General features: G+C 40.3%; 1 protein-coding gene across 1 annotated transcript in view; it reads left to right on the plus strand.

The window, feature by feature from the left end:
- Positions 1 to 16982, plus strand: part of DOCK2 (dedicator of cytokinesis 2) — a 263188-nt gene that overhangs the window by 35745 nt on the left and 210461 nt on the right. Inside the window, exons 15-22 of the mRNA XM_053376513.1 lie at positions 2463 to 2561; positions 4485 to 4557; positions 4660 to 4763; positions 7425 to 7608; positions 7701 to 7798; positions 10811 to 10900; positions 11177 to 11277; positions 13715 to 13849. Of these exons, the coding sequence (XP_053232488.1) occupies positions 2463 to 2561; positions 4485 to 4557; positions 4660 to 4763; positions 7425 to 7608; positions 7701 to 7798; positions 10811 to 10900; positions 11177 to 11277; positions 13715 to 13849 (884 nt within the window). The remainder of the gene's footprint in view (positions 1 to 2462; positions 2562 to 4484; positions 4558 to 4659; positions 4764 to 7424; positions 7609 to 7700; positions 7799 to 10810; positions 10901 to 11176; positions 11278 to 13714; positions 13850 to 16982) is intronic.

The following is a 16982-nucleotide window of genomic DNA, read 5'->3' on the forward strand; positions in this document are numbered from 1 at the left end:
TAAGAATTCTAAGAACCCTAGTATAATATATTGATATATAATATACTGATAGCATTGGCACATTGGTTTATATATATATATATAATTGTGCATTTTTAGTATAAAAAAGATTTTTCCCCGCCCCACATTCTGCCCTTGAATTTTACAGGTGAAGCAGCTAGCTAATAAATCAAGGGCAACAAGAATAGGTTTACTTCAGCAACTATTGTTTGTTGACCTTCATAACACTCCTTAAGAGCAAAACATAATTTTTTTAGAGTCCACAAATAATAGAATCATAGATGCCACTTTAAAGTAATCCATTTTGGGCCCAAGCCCATTCGCTGATATATTCCATAGCTTCAGCTCCATACTCCAACATGCAAAAGTCATGCAAGGTTGCTTGTTCCTGCAAGTTCCATGCGTACTCACAACAATGCAAATTGAAATCCCAGCTGCCAGTGAAGCAGTAGTGAACAACAAAGAATTTCCCTTTGGTGTTTGCCTCTGCGAGGCTTTTCTGGAGGTTCCAAAATAATGTGAAAAATCTGAGATAGGTCTGCGGAAAGATTATTGACAGTCTGTGGCAGAGAGTCTCAAGTCTTCCTCCGGGTCTGATCTAAGGCTGAAATTGCCTGTAAAAACAAAAACAAAACACCTTGATATTTAAATGACACACACACACACACACATATATATGTATATATACCGTATGTATATGTATATGTATATATGTGTGTGTGTGTATATGTGTGTGTGTGTGTGTGTGTGTGTGTGTGTATATATATATATATATATATATATCTTACTTCGTTCTGAAGGTCCATTCTTAACCTGAAACTGTTCTTAACCTGAGGTATCACTTTAGCTAATGGGGCCTCCCGCTGCCACGCCATTTCTGTTCTCATCCTGGGGCAGAGTTCTTAACCCGAGGTACTACTTCTGGGTTAGCGGACTGTAACCTGAAGCTTTTGTAACCTGAAGCATTTGTAACCCGAGGTGCCACTGTATATTATAATATATGTTGTTGTTGTTGTTAGTCATTTAGTCGTGTCTGACTCTTCATGACTCCATGGACCAGAGCACGCCAGGCACTCCTGTCTTCCACTGCCTTATAATATATTATTATAATTTTATATATATATATATATATATATATATATCTTCTCATGCTCCTTCTGACTAATAATTCAGATAAAAGCTCTATATACATTTTTGTCTGCTGTGTAGGTGTGCTTAAGTAGATGTGACCAACCTATTTGACATCTTAGCTTTAAAAATAAATGATACAGAGTGAAAAGAAGGAAAAATTTATTGGAACAGCAAGATATCCTTGGCTGAGAAAATAATTGCACTGTTAAATTTCCTGGGAGTTACTTAGGGATCAGAGTATTGGTTGGATATTGGTTGGAAAGGAAGAAAAAATTGGCAGGGCATTTGCATGAAAGACTAAACATGCAAATAAGTAGCATAAAACAGTTACATAAATATAAATTCTGGAAAACTGCTGAGAGAAGAAGTAGCCAGAAAACCTTCAATGACTAATCTCCTCTCCCATGCACCATATAGTTTTGTTGGATGCTGAGAACATTATTTCCAATATTTGAAAATTTATGAAGTAGCTGAATAATTTTAGGGGCTAGGTAGTGGAAATGCAGTTAAATTTGCTAATGAGTTACAGTTGGTAGGACAGATGTTACTATCCTTTACAAGTGGGAGAAGTAAAGCATTTCTTGTTCAGTAAGAAGAGACAGGTACAGACATGGCCACATTCCCAGATAATGTGGTCCCTAAAAGTGCTTCTGTGAGAATTTCTGTGCACCAGCATTTGAGTTGTTAAGCTAAATTTCTGCTTAACTGCAATCATTGCTTCTGCAAGTATGTCTGTTAATATCGTGCCAGATCTGGGTCTATTGGAATCCTCAGCAAAGTGCGGCCTAGTGGGCCCCGAATGCTTTGTAGCGTTCTCTGGGGGCTCACCAATGGTGGTGAAAAGCACTGGTGGCAACAGGTGGTTGCAGGCTGGCCACCGCTTTACATTTTCCACAAAGCCTTGATGGCAGTATCAGGGGTATTGAGGGACACAGACAGTTCACAAATACAATTTAGGCCAAAGTAACATGGTGGGCCCTTCCAAAGTGCATCAGAGTTGCCAGTGGTCCATAATGCTAAGTGCTGACGCTGGCCTTAATTACTTACGTTCTTGCTGTGAGGCACTTCACCCTTTCCTGCCTGTTCAGGTAATTTACAGGGCTGCACCATCATAAACATATTTTCCGTGGTTTTCCTTTGGTTTCTGCCCCACTTTGGGACTGTACACTTGCCCTCTCTGGAGAGTCAAGACATAAGAGTCCTAGAGGTTAGCATAGACTGTATGGATGGCAGTATTAAAACTATAGTACTTATATAGTTCTGAATTCAAAATATGTACGTAAGAACTAAGAAGCTGCACCTCTTTCCTCTTCTCCCCTGTTTTGTGTAAGAATGCAATATGTTTAGGAGCTGGAGACAAGCCTACAAGTGAATATAAATCAGTGGTCTACTACCAAATTAAACAGCCCCGCTGGGCGGAGACATTAAAGGTATGAAAGGGGAGGAGACGCCTCACCTCCCCATTTAAAATCTTTGCTTAAGAGGAACCTAGGACTCTGCTGCTTATGCTAAACTGGAAGCTCTGACAATACAGTTGAAAGAATGCAAGCCACCAAGGAATTGCTTGCATTATTTTGCTGTCTAGAAGCAAGAAGTGTGATTTTTCCATTTGTAAAAGTATACAGTTAACTTAGTTGCCCATAATCTCCAAGATGAATTTGATAGAAATTTTATCCCATTCCATTTTCTTCTAGTATTATAATAATGCATTTTAAAAAAACTTAGAGCAAACGTAGGAGTGTATGGTCCAGTAAGCTGAGAAAAATTAGAAAATACGGTAACTTCTGTCACCTCATGAAAAAAGACCTTTTACAATTTATATCCTTGTTAGAGAAGAATTAATTGACATCTCTATGGTTTGCATGTAACTTGTAATAAGCAAATTCTTGGAAGGTTGTGATGGAAATAATTACAAAATGGCTGTAGGCTACTAGAAAAGCTTATTGTAAATCTGCTCCTTTTAAAGAGAGAGCACTATAGAAAATTGCTGTCATAATGTGGCTCTTAGGTAGATAATGAGTTTAATTCTATTAAGGTGCTTTGGCAAGAAGAGACAGAGGGCAGCAGGGAGAAAAAAAATGGCATAATAAAAATTATTATTGGGTACAAAATGTATTTATTTCCATGTACTTTCAAATATTTATGTGTCAAGCAGTGTCTCTTCTGAAAATGGTGCACTAATGGAAATCCAAGCTAAGCTTATAATATTTGGAGCTTTTTAAAACTAGCCTTTGGAGTCATCTAATTCCAAGTTAATCCTGATTTTGATCAGTAGTGTCCAAACGTACGTGTGGTGATGCTGCTATAATGAATTAGAATGATGGGTTGGATCTAGAAGAGAGTGAATGTTCATGGTCTCTCCTCCCCACTTTTGTGTCCCCTAAAAAGCGCTCAAAACTGGGTAGCTCTCTGAAACAGCATGAGATGTAGCACAGAGAGCTGTGGTGCGAAAGGGGAATTGGCAGATATTAGAAAGGTGACCTTTGTATACAAGCTTAAGATACCTGGTGTAGTATAAAGATGAGTTCAGACCATAGGTTCCAGAGTGTAGCTTCACTGAGGATGAAACATCTGACTTGTTACTTTCCCAAATACTGGAACTCCAGGATTTGCATGAGACATGATGTCATACTCCCCAAATAGTGGCAGTTGCACCAGATCAGGTCAAAACAAACAAACAAAAAAATTCCTTCCAGTAGCACCTTAGAGACCAACTAAGTTTGTTATTGGGATGAGCTTTCATGTGCATGCACACCTCTTCAGACCAACAGGGCTACCTACCTGTAACTAACACCAGATCAGGTGTTATCTCTTAAAATAGCAAGGCTCCTCTTTGTGGAGGAATTTACATCTGAATTGGCCCCATTTCTACATTGGTGGATCCTTTTATTATACAACTTTCCACCACTGTGAATCTTATCCACGTACAATTTAAAGATCAAATAACAAAGGAGGCACATTAGAATTTACTTTTTGCAGTGTAGGGACTTCAAAGCAAGCCCTTTAATATATCTATGACTAAGCAATACTATCTTATTCAGCAAGAAAGTTCATTCAACAGTAGCATTAGTCATGATATGAATTTGCATTAAAATGTAAAGTTTATTTCAAAGGCATGTAATCTTGTGGTGGTATCGCTTCATTTGGCAAATAATGAAATACAAGTCCTGAAAAAGTGCAGCAGAGCATAACATTAGGTCATTGTGCACAAATAGCTGCCACTGATGACTACAGCAGGACTTTAGCCATAGATGGATATTTGGGCAGCGCTAATTTAGAACTGCTGGTAGACCTTCCCTCCATGTATTCATCATATCATTTTTACTTTAATAGCTGTTTATGTATTTAAATAGGTAGCATTGCCCATTGAGGATATGCAAAGAATTCACTTGCGCTTTACGTTTAGACATCGGTCATCTCAGGAGTGTAAGTAACCCGCTTGATTACTTGCTTTCAATATGCAACATTAGATAAGTGGACATGTTATAAGCGGGGGGAAAGAATCATACCAAATTATTTCTTGCACAGCTAAAGACAAAGGAGAAAAGAACTTTGCAATGGCATATGTGAAGTTAATGAAGGAGGATGGGACAACTCTGCTTGATGGCTTTCATGATCTGGCCGTTCTAAAGGTATTGTCGGTTTTGCTGCATAGACTTCCACACTGCTTTGCACAATCCACTAACAGTCTCCTGCTGGTCTACTTAAAACATTATGCTCCAAGCCTGGGGTGTGTGGGGTGTTAGGGGAGGAGTAGTACCTCTGGTAGGAAACACACCGTGCTCCTTTTGGGGTAGTATGTCCACGTTTGGTGCCCACCCTCCACTCAGCTCTCACCTGAGGTTCCTAGAAGCTGTCCGCACGTGACAGTGGCCACACTCCAGGAACAACTTTGACTGGCTGGCTAAACCAGGTGAAGGTAGCCAATGGGTCTCAAACCCTTGGTGAATTAGGGACTTCCCCTGCATGTGAAGACAGGCTGGGGCAGATTGAGTCCCAGGGGGCTCACTTTGGTGCTGCTAACACTGTGGTTTTACTTTCCCATCAGAGGCACACTCCATTGTCTCTTGAGACAGACAGATGCCAACAACTCCTAGCCTGAAAGGACTAGGGGGAGGGCATTCTATAACTGGCATGCAAATACTTGGGGGGGGGGAACCCTTCTCCCCAGCCCAGATCCATCTGCCTAAATTTTGAAAGAGGGGTCCTGAAGGATAGCATATTCATATAGGAACATCCATCAGTGCTAGAACTGAACTCGGTGATTTCTTTGTGTAGTGTGAGTTACGCCAGGAATAGCTAACATGGTACCTTCCAGTTGTTGTGGACTACAATTCCCATCAGTCGCAGCCAGCATACCCAATAGCTAGGGATGGTGGGAGTTGCACTTTGGAGGCCAGCACGTTGACTATTCTTGACTTACACCGTTCTAGCACATACAGCAAGTGAAAATGCTGTAGCTGGCTTTTCCTAAAAAAATTCAGGTGTACTCAACACATCTGGCAACTAGCCCAAGTTTCTGGCTTTTACACAAAATCCTTGCAAATGGCCTAGTGGGAAACAGAAAGAAAGGGACGAAAAGACTGAGCTGACTATATTTCAGGTTGTTTGGAGCTTTTCCAAATATGTCCTTATAGGATGCTGGAGATCTGTCAGACAAAAAGCTGCAGTCTGGTGATAAAACCTTTAGTCAGTTTTAAATGCTAAACTGGGAATGGCTGCCTAAATACCCTTTGATTTCCATTTTTAAAAGCAGTTTATTACTAAACATCCGCAATGTTTCCTTGAAGATAAATAAGGAAAATCAGTTGTATGAAGCAGGTGTCCCTAGCACCAGAGTTGTGTGGCTCCCCAAGTTTGAAAAACAGTCTGCAGTACAATTTAGGAACCTACTCTTAGTACTTAAGAGTTAGAAGCCCTGTGGGACATGGCCAATGCCCTGAGTGTTGCTAAAATGAAAAAGACTCTCACTTGTGGAGTTTTAGGGCACAACTAGCAATGAGTTGGTTGTAGGACTGTTGCTGAAAATGGAAGCCCTTGTTCAAGTTTTCCCAGCTGTTCCTGTCATGTTTAGTCCAGGGCTGGGGAATATGTCCTGTAGGCTTATCTTGACCTAGTTGCAATTTGGCCAGCAAGGCCATTTTTCTGAAACCACTCCTGCATGTAAATCAAGTTACATCACTCTGATGGGCAGGTGATATCAGCTGGTGGGAGGTGGGGGTCAATTCTCCTTGGTTTGCCTGTAGATGCTAATTCCCTGCAGGGAACTCTCACATGCAGCTGGTCCCTGCCAAAAGGATAATAAAATTTAGACAGACTTAATACTGTGGTCTTTCCATACCCAGCCAGTGGTGTGGGAACAGGATAATACACAAAATGATCACACAGCAGCATAACTAAGTCTGCCTGTACTAGGGTAACCAATGTGGTGCAATCCTGACGTTTCTAGACTTCAGCTGCCATCAGTTCTGGCAAGAGCAATGCTGGCTTGGGCTGATGGGGAACGGAATCCAACATCACATGGAGAGCGCTCCCTGGTGTCAGTTGAAGGACAATTCAACCCAAAGCTGCTACTTTTTGAAGCTTTACTTTTCACCTTGATGTATCCCATAATTTAATCCCATCCAGTTGCTATAAGAACTGTTGCTTTAAAAACTGGTGCTTGAGTTTGCTTTTTAGTTCCTGCCCCACCTGCTGCAATGGGGGAACTGTGGCAGAGATGGGGAAACTGTGCAGGTGTTGTTAGAGAACAACAACCCCCGCCCCCCCCATCCTTCACCCTTGGCTATGCTGGCTGGGATTGATGAGATCGAGTCCAACCAAATCTGCAAGGTCACAGATTCCCCACCAGTGGTCTAAGGACCATAGTTTTGATCTATTTGTAAGCTGCTCAGGGGACCCTTTTGATTGAAGAGCAAGGTAAACATGATTTAAATAAAATTAATTTGTTTACATTTCCATTGTTCACTGAGAAGATTTTTTTAATGGTTTCCGTGTGTCCACGGACTTATGTGCATGTTGTGACCTCTTCTCTTTATAAACCAGCAGAAAATTATTTGCCCACGTATCCTCACCTAGTTTCAAAAGTAGATTGTGAGTTTTGTTTGTGCAGAGAAATTGCATATACTTTTGCAGTCTTCACTGGGTTAAGTCTCTCAATCCAATATTTTTTTAAAAAAGATTTATTTCTAAAAGGCTACTGGTGTGGAAGAGTGCAGCAAAGTTATCCTAGTTATATGTGAATTTAGCTCATTCCACTGACTCTCACCTTGTTTTCATGCCTTGCTTTCAAGGGTGATAGTAAGAAAATGGAGGATGCCAGTGCTTACCTGAGTCTCCCTTCCTCACGTCATAACATAGACTCTAAAGGCTCAACCTTAAGTCGGAGTTCAAGCAGTGTTGGAGGGCTCTCAGTAAGCTCAAGAGACACATTTACCATTTCAACGCTTGTTTGTTCAACCAAGCTAACTCAAAATGGTAAGAATATAAGCTTCTGACAAGGCTTTTTAAGTTCCACTTGAAAGCTAGACCCCCTTTCTCTGTGAATATATTTCTGCTCTTCTCTGCAGTTGGTTTACTGGGCCTTTTGAAGTGGCGTATGAAGCCAGAGCTCTTGAAGGAGAACTTAGAAAAACTGAAGATTGTGGATGGGGAAGAAATTGTGAAGGTATGTTTTTAAAATGTTTACAGCAGTGTAATTTTAGGTCAGGGACTTTCTGAAAAGCCATATACTATGGGGGAGGTAATCATCCCCCTTTCCCGGGAAATTATGTAGTGTGCAGTCCTTGGTTCCTCAATGGATAAATATTTCCTAGAGAGACAAATTAGGAATCCTGGTGCTATTCCTCAACTTATTTCCAAAATCCATGTAGGAAATCTTAGCCATTTCAACAACATGTTTTTCTATCTCAAGTGGTAACACATCTTTTGTGCTCATTGAAGCAAACTAATCCCTTGAGAATGGCTCAGGAAATTGTCTTCACTCAGTATCAGCCATCATAGGCTGAGAGCATAGTTCTCAAATAATAAAGTTGTGTTTTCTTTTTACAAGGCATCAGTCTTGTTGGCTTCGTTGCGGGAAAGGCCATGGGTCAGTGGTAGAGCATATTATTTGCATGCAAAGGGATTTTCAGATGCGGCTGGGAATTTCCCCTACCTGAAACCCTGGAGAGCCACTTCTTTTTGGAAATAATTGCCCCAAAGTGACATCAGTTCAGGATAATACCAGTCCTGTTTGCACAGAAAACAGATGGCAGCTCAACAATTGAACTGGATTTCAGGCATACCTTACATGGCAGAGTTTCTATTTTATTTTAATGTTTTCGTATTTTATTAACCGTGCTGTGCTAAATGCTGCCCTGGAATATGCTTCTCTTTGTTGGCTTTTTTGTTTTTTAACAGCAAACGTAATTTTTTAAAAAAAGACAATGATGAAACAATTGTGTTCAGAATATTTTCAAACAAAAGAAAGCATGTTTTTCAAAGACTTGGTATTAGAGTTCCCCCCCCAAATATGCCCTCTGCCCCAGTGACCCCTGATTCGGTGGGAGCAGGTTATTTGCGAATTCCTGATTGATTATATGTGATGGGGGCAGTCCTGGTTGTTCATATGTTTGCTCTGTTCGTTTATCAAATAAAGGATGAAGTTTGATTTTTACATCAAAAGGGGCACCTGGGTGGAGGGTCACACCTGCCTTCTGTTGCATTGTGCTGAGCAATTTTCTCCCATATTAGCTTCAATACTGAAAGTAAGTTAAGGCTGCATGTGTGCTAAATACAGCAGGTATAATTCATTTTCCCTTGACTTGAAGCTTCACACAAATATTCTTTGGGGACACTCACACTGATTAAAGTAGAATCAGCGAGCTGCTGCTTTAGCACTCCCCAAACTTATCAAAATTCTGGGCATGGCAGTTTTGTAACAACCGTAGATCCTTTGATTCAAGTCTTTACTCTTTACGCACGATTAACTCAAAGTAAGCACAATATCAAGGCAAATCTAAAAGGCAATGTGTCTTTGCCTGTAAAAATGAAATGAAATATATGCTTAGAGGGTTGTGAGACTAAGAAAAGCTACCCATTATCTTTTCCTTTCCTATTAATATATATAAAAAGTAAATTGATCTCTGATCACAAGGTGAGTGTTGCTCTTTTTTGGAAAATATTTGTGTTTATTGGTGAAATGTGAACATGTAATGGTTTATCTATGTGATGCAAGCTCCTTTTGCTATGAAGAACTATACTTCAGACTATGACTATGGAAATATGTAGCAAGGATTACTTACCTACATACAAAATCCACAGCTGGGTAACATCATTATTAGGGCCAACCAAAATGTCACAAACTTTAATGTTTTCCATCAGGCAAGATGTTACACACAGCAGTCACACTAGAAGCACTGATGAAGAGGGCGAGATTATAAACCTTCATTCAAACGGTTCTTTAATGGGGTTGAGAAAAGGAATTCAGTTGACCCAGGCTATTCTACAAGATCTATTCAGAGTGTTTCTAAACTTGAAAAGCCACCTTCTGCACCGTGTAAATAAGTAGTTCATTAATCTTTCCTTGCATTGAACTGATGTTTCTTTTTCTGCTGTAAGAACTGATTATTTAAGAAATGTGGATCAAGTTCAGAGTTGTCCCTGGGCTAGCTTGTAGCTTCTTCTTTTTGTAAAAGATCAGTTCATCTCCTGATCATTGTCATGTATTTCGCATATTGGAGCTTTAATGTTGTTCTTATGATGTCTATATCATAAGCAACATGTGGTAGAAAAGCCAAATAAAAGTTTTCATCATCCTCTCTATTGGTATTCTGTAGAATATTCCAGCTGGGGTTCACGGGCACCAAGTTTCTGAGGCTGGAATTGTGGTTGGCAACTGGCAGCACAATGGCTGATCCTGGCCTGCTGCAAACCTCTTCACCCTCCTTTCCTTCTTCTCATCTGAGCTTTCTGACAAAGCACAAAGGGCGGGAGAGACCTGAGCTGGTATGAATGGAAGGAAGAATCCTCTTCCAGTTGGCACGCACCATGTTTTCATTCCCACTTGGCAATGATTTGGGTGATACCGAAGACTTGAGACCAGGCACGCTAATGGGAGGAGAGATACTAGCTTTATCTCCTTCCCCTGCATTTGTGCTTTAAGTATCCTGATGGTCTGGGCATACTATCAAGCCATTTTAGGCTGAGGGATATTACTTAACACCAGCTGCAGCTAAATTCACAGTGACACACTGCTGAAAACAATTACTTTCCACATTTTAAGGGACTGTGCAACTTACAAACCTCTTGCAGTACACCTGTGAACATTTACAGATAAAGCAATCAACTTTCCACTTGTGGGGAATAGGAAATGCTCTGTTCATTCCAGTATAAACTGTAGGCCATCCTTAGCATTACATTGGGGGGGAAATGACTGCTTTGCTTGCTTGAGTCAAATGTGTGCTATGATAAGAAAATAAGTCTTCAAAGATGTGGTGATGCTCCAGGTGACAAGGCTAGAAAGATGGATCCTTTGAGGCATGAAATGCTTTCCCTGGGGCTAGGTGGAATTTTTCTTTTAAAGACATGAAAATATTTCTCAAAGAATCTTTATCCTGTCATGATATCAGAGCTTGTAAAATATTTGTTCATCTCTCTCTCTCTCTCTCTCTCTCTCTCTCTCTCTCTCTCTCTCTAGTTCCTCCAAGATACTTTAGATGCCTTGTTTAATATCATGATGGAACATTCTCATAGTGATGAATATGACATTCTCGTCTTTGATGCACTGGTAAGGATTGCCCTCTGCTGTTCAAGTTCAAACTATGGGCTCCATTTTTTGAAACAATTTACTATAGGAGCAAGGCACTGCTTGTAACTGAAATGGCTTCAGGATCACCAACATAGATATGTTGCATCCCTCGATAATAAACTTTTGGCTTTAGCTAATACACAAAATACCTAATTGAAATTTTTTAGGAGCTCATTGCAAACTGTAACTTTTCAAATGACTTTTGGTGTGCAAAATAAAAACAAAAAAACCACTAATCCTATTAACCTGTTACAGATCTACATAATAGGACTCATTGCAGACAGAAAATTCCAGCATTTCAATACCGTACTGGAGGCTTATATACAGCAGCACTTCAGCGCAACTTTAGCCTACAAGTAAGTTGACGATATTTCAATCATTAGAGAGAAAAGTGATATATAGAACAAATAATTTGCATTCACACCATCCATAGCATCCCTGGTATCTCCATGTAAAACTCGGTGGCAGAGCTGGAAGTGACATCTTCTCTGGACTTTAGGGGAGGGGGGGGCTCGTTTAATTTCACTGCACATAGGTGGTGTAGGGACAATAAAGGTTTATTACTATTATTTATTATTATTATTATTATTTTATTTTTATTTTTCTGTCAGTCTTCGGGAAAGATAATGCTCCCTTCTCCAGATCAATATGGAAAAATAAATAAAAATTGTCATCAAATTAACATACAAACACCAACAGATACTCATCTTGGGAAATGTCATATTTCTGAAGAGAGGTGCACAAATTTTCCATAGACAGATGGTACGACAAGCTGTGTCATCTTGCCTTGTTGGAAAAACTTGCCCACAACATAAGACTCACTAAAGGTCACATAAAATCAGGCTCACTCACAGCAATTTGGCATTCTTTTTATTGATTACACATCAAAGCCAAGTGCACTAAAGCAACCCCTAACCCTGCCCCCTATTTATTAGTTTGGTGGGGACTTTAGAACACTATGGGTCTTCAGATCTACCATACGCTCAGGAAGGAAAAAGGGAATAAAAGTACCAATGAGTTTGTTGGCACTAAACTCCATCTATTACTACCGTATGTTGGTTTTTGTTCACTGTATTTTCAAGAAAATGATTCCTCATTGATCTCTGAGTGCTGGTCTACATGCTTTGTATACAAGGCTTGTCTGTGCAAAGTTTAACTTGCCGAATAGATTTCCTGCATTATGTGTAGCAGAACTCCATGCCACTGATGGAAGATCTTGTCTGGTGGTGATGATGGTATGGAGATTCTGCACTGTGTGGACAAGGCATATGGTGAACTACACTACAGCTCCACAAGCTGCAAAATTAGTTATGTTGTTCCATGTGTAGATGAGAACTTAGTCCCTTGAGATGTGAATGTGTTAGATCTTATGGTTGGAACTTCCCCTAAACTGCATGTGTTGGGGCATCAAGCTGGGTGCAGTCTTTCATGCACAGCTTCTGTCTGTTCTCTAATGGTTGCCCTCAGTGGATTCTGGAGCTTTGAATCTCTTTTTAAAAATGGGCAATGTCTAAGGCTTTCCCATTAGGTAGAATGAGTTAATCAATCTCTTTAGGTAGCACATGGAGACAATGCACCCCCTGCTGCCCTCAGGTGCTGTGGAATATGTTACCCTATTGCCAATGTTGCACTTAAGTTCAACAGCCAGCGCAGTCAACTTCTGTCCATGGAGGGTGGAATCTTGACCTTTGCCTTGGGCAGAAAAATGTCTTGGGCTGGCTCTGCTAAGAAGTCTGCCATGGTGCTTGGGGTGTGATTTCATGGGGCCTTCCAGGGAGGCTGTGGAAGAGTCAGAATCTGGTTAGCGCTAAAGTTTCATAAGCTGTGAGTTGGAATGAGGTCACCTGCTCAAATGTTCAAGGGATTGCTGGTACCATTCTACAGTCTTCTTAAGATCACTGATACATAGAGAATTTTTACTATCCACATGTGTGTATGGTATGTAATACGGTTCAGAATGTGTCCTTAGATTTGTTTCTAGTCATTATATAAAATGGTTTTGCTTCATACTAAGAGCAGGATTCACCTAACGAGGGCTTCCACTTGTACAATGAGGCTGTGCACCCTGGTGCTCCCTGAAATTGGCTCTGAGGCAGGGAAGTCGGAAGAACCCCCAGAACAGCACATGGGGAGGGGAGGATCAGTCTGCTATTGAAACCAGTCATGACTTAAGTCTCATAGTTTACAAAAGGGGAGCTCACCTAGGCTAGATTCAATCCATTTTTGAAAAGGGAGGTGTTTTGTGTGTGCAATTGCACACGCACTTTCTTCTAAGAGCATATTAGACTATGGAGCATACAGAATATATTGTATGATTTACAATATATATTTCCACCAATATATTTTCCACTCATAGCTATGAGTCAGTAACTTTCAGGTACAGTCCTTTGTCATCTTCATCATCATTCCAGTCCTTGCCAAAATACTTTGCATGCTGCAAAAACGTTTAAATACTGCAACCCAAAGTACTGCTTTGTTGCAGATTGTTTGGTGCCAAGAATTCCCAGCCCTACACTGTACTAGCAATATTATTCAGTGCAATGACCGTGGCCACTGTCCAAAGCCATCCTGTGTGATAGATAGAAATAATAATGGGAAATAAAAGGTCATGCTACTGTGCTTTTCCCCCATTGAATTGTGCAATATTTTTATTTGAATTATAAAGTAATAAAACCAAGTCTGCCATGTTACATCATGCACTATATAGATATTTGCCACTTTACACTCTATACAAAGGAAATGTGATAAAGTTTAGCCCCATTCCCCCTTTGTAACACATTTTTTCAATTTCAGGAAACTAATGACAGTTTTGAAGACTTACTTGGACATTTCCTGCAGAGGGGAACAGTGTGAACCTATACTAAGAACTCTGAAATCTCTGGAATATGTGTTCAAGTTCATAGTTCGGTCAAGGACTTTGTTTTCACAGTAAGTATTAGAGTCTGATTACTTTTGAAATAGCACTGAGGTAAGGGTGAGGGGCTTCTGGCCCGACCACCAGACACGGCCCCTGCTTAATTTCATCAGGCTCTTGGGAGTTTCGGGGAATTTATCACCTACTCTGTTAAATAATGTTGGAAATCTATTTATTTTTTTTAAAAAGACACATGTCTTTTTTAAAAAGACATGTGTTCACCTGCCTATTATTCAAATAGATTAATTGGGTGGGTGTTGCAGTTACTGTGACAGTGAGCTCACATTTTGCCATAATAGAAATAGAACTGGAAATGCTCTGGGCCGGAGAAGATTACAGATGAAATTTTGTTTGCAAGGTCAATGAAAGCAGATATTGCACACAGATATTATACATGGCACCTGATGCAGTGGCACAATTTACAGTATTGGCAGAGGTTATCAACCTTGTTTGTGCTGTCCTTAGAGGTAGTAATGGCACTTGTAAAATAGCATCTTGTGTTTCAGGATACAAAATCAGCACAGCAATGTAAACTTGCATAGCAGTCTCCAGTAGCTTTAATTGTATTCTTCAGGATCAACACATTACAGTTGCCAAATAGGCCCAGAGAGGAGAAGGGAGTTTGAGAAACCAATAAGTGTGTAATAAGCTTGTACATTTAATTTCAAGGAGCAATCTTGAATTTGGAATAGTGTTTTCCTTAAGATCTACGATTTTTAAGAGCAAAAGTTCTCCATTTGCTCCAAAAGAAGCACAGGCTTGCCATTTAAGCAAGGACTTTGCTTTCTTCTGTAGATAATTCAGTTGACTTTTACTATATACAAAAACAGTCCCCCCCTACCCCCGCTCTTTATATGATAGATCTGAGAGCACAGGAGGGAATATCCCCCCCAATAAGGAGTATAAAGCTACATTGTGCAAGGAAACTGCCCTTACGTTTTAAATTCAGAACCACAAAATAGAAACAACTCTTTAACCAAATTGTTACCTTCCATGCATTAGGAGAAATAGCACAGAAACAAAACTGGTAATTGGACAAGAGGGATTGTTTTCAGTGCAAAATGCCACAATAAGAATAACATTTAAGAACCTGAAGAAAGAAATAGCCATGATCCCAGCGAGTCATCAGACCTGGTCTATAATTTAATACTTTGCGGAATGCTTAGCATAAACTCTCAAAAAATGAGTTCCCCATCTTATCAAAAGTATCTAGTATGTTTAAAAGAAGAAATAAATACATTTGTATTACATATCCAGCAGTTTCTTCTACTCAAGCTGTGGAATATTGGAGGATCCCTAGCTTTCCTTGCTAAATACCTAGCTATTAAAGCAGCAAATCATAGCCAGGCTTGCTGTGACTTTGATTACGGGAAAGGGAGGATTTCTTTGTTAGGGGTCCATCAGAGCTTCACTGGAAGGATTTCATACATTTTAAAATGTTAAAAATAAAATTAACTTTAAAACAAAGTTAGCTTCAGATTACAAAGCACACCAAAGGAAGGTGCTAACTACATGTTTGTAGCAACTACATTTTTGATGGGTTACTTCAAGGCCTAAAGCTAAAAAACCACACCTGCTGATTTATACTGTATACTCCCAAGAATTATTTTGACTTCTGCAGCAGTTCACATTATTAAACCTTGTGTATCATATCAGATTACAATTTCAAAACAATTGGAATTCTTCTTTGTACAGAGGTCATGTTTGTGCTTTCAACTTTGGCAAAAAGTAAAAACAAACAATTTTAGGGACATCTGTCCTCTCTTTTTAAACGTAATCTCAAAAAATGAGATTTACTATCACACTCTTGCCCTGCCCTGTTGAAGTTCCAGCATCTTTTTTTTTTTGACACATTGGAAACATAAATCCCAGACTGTTCAAAAACTTCAGCTCAAACTCCTCAATTTTAGCTTAGCATGGAGACCAACATTTTACCACAATTTAATTTAATGCTTAGGTTGAAATTCCTTCTTCTCCCCACTGCAACAATTTTATCTAGTGCGCTTGTTATAACTAGACTAGACTTTGTATTGCCTGTCATTGTCGTCATCATCATCATAGACATTTATTGCGCTAGCCATAGGCCATGGCATCATTCAGAAAAATAACAAAAGGAAAACCAGCAATAATCATAAAAATCATCAGGCACCACACATACAATATAAACCACAGTCACAACTACTAAGATTGTTTGTTGCATAAAATAGAATAGCAGAAGATTCGCTAGTAAAATATGCTAAATTAAATATCCGAATCCCCTTTGCAGTTGACCGCTATTTTATCTAGTTCTTTCCTCCTGATCTTCTTAGCTGCCAGCGCATAGAGTGCTACCTTATAAGTTACAAAGTCATCAGTATCGCTCAGCAGCCATTTCACCCTTTCCACCCTATTCAAGTGAGTTCCATTCGGAAACAGGGGATGTTAATAAGTGATGTTAGAACAGGTGTGAGTGTCTGAGGGCCCTGCTCCTTCCTGCCACTTACCACCTGACCCAGGGCGGGGTCTGAAGCCTCACAAGGACTGCTGTGCTCGACTTCCAGCGAGCCGCAGCCACAAGAAAGGAGCGCGAGGCTGCCCTCCGGGGGGGTCTCGAACAACACGGGGGTCTAGAGGTGTCACGAAGGCTCCGTGGACCTCGAAACCCCAAGAGGATTATCTTGGGGGACAGATACCTGGCGGTGCTGCCGGTGCTCTCTGTTTTTCGGACATTTTAAACCAAGTTTGAGAACAGGATTGGAGCTGCAGCACGAAAGGGAAGCAGCAGACCCCGTGCTGTGAAGCCTCAGGCTCCGAGTGAAAGCGGCAAGCTCCAACAACAATTAAGAAGCTGGGTTATAACTAAAACAATAACAGACTGAATTTAAGTTAAAGAAACCAGCGGAACAAAGATATTATGACATGAAAGAAGAAGGAATTCGCCTCAGCGGTAAGAGTAACCGGCGTGTAACGGAAGACTGGGAGCAGCGGCGTAGCGTGGGTTGTCAGCACCTGGGGCAAGGCAAGTAATTTGCGCCCCCTAACCCGTGGATTTGCGCCCCCTAACCCTACAAATCTATGCCTATGAATGATGGTCCCTCTCTCTCTCTCTTTCTCATATTCCAATTGATTCCCATTTCCGCCGATCGATCCCCGAAGCTCTCACCCAGC

The sequence above is a fragment of the Podarcis raffonei genome, chromosome 2 (genome assembly GCF_027172205.1).
Source record: "Podarcis raffonei isolate rPodRaf1 chromosome 2, rPodRaf1.pri, whole genome shotgun sequence".
In the NCBI taxonomy this organism is placed as follows: Eukaryota; Metazoa; Chordata; class Lepidosauria; order Squamata; family Lacertidae; genus Podarcis; species Podarcis raffonei.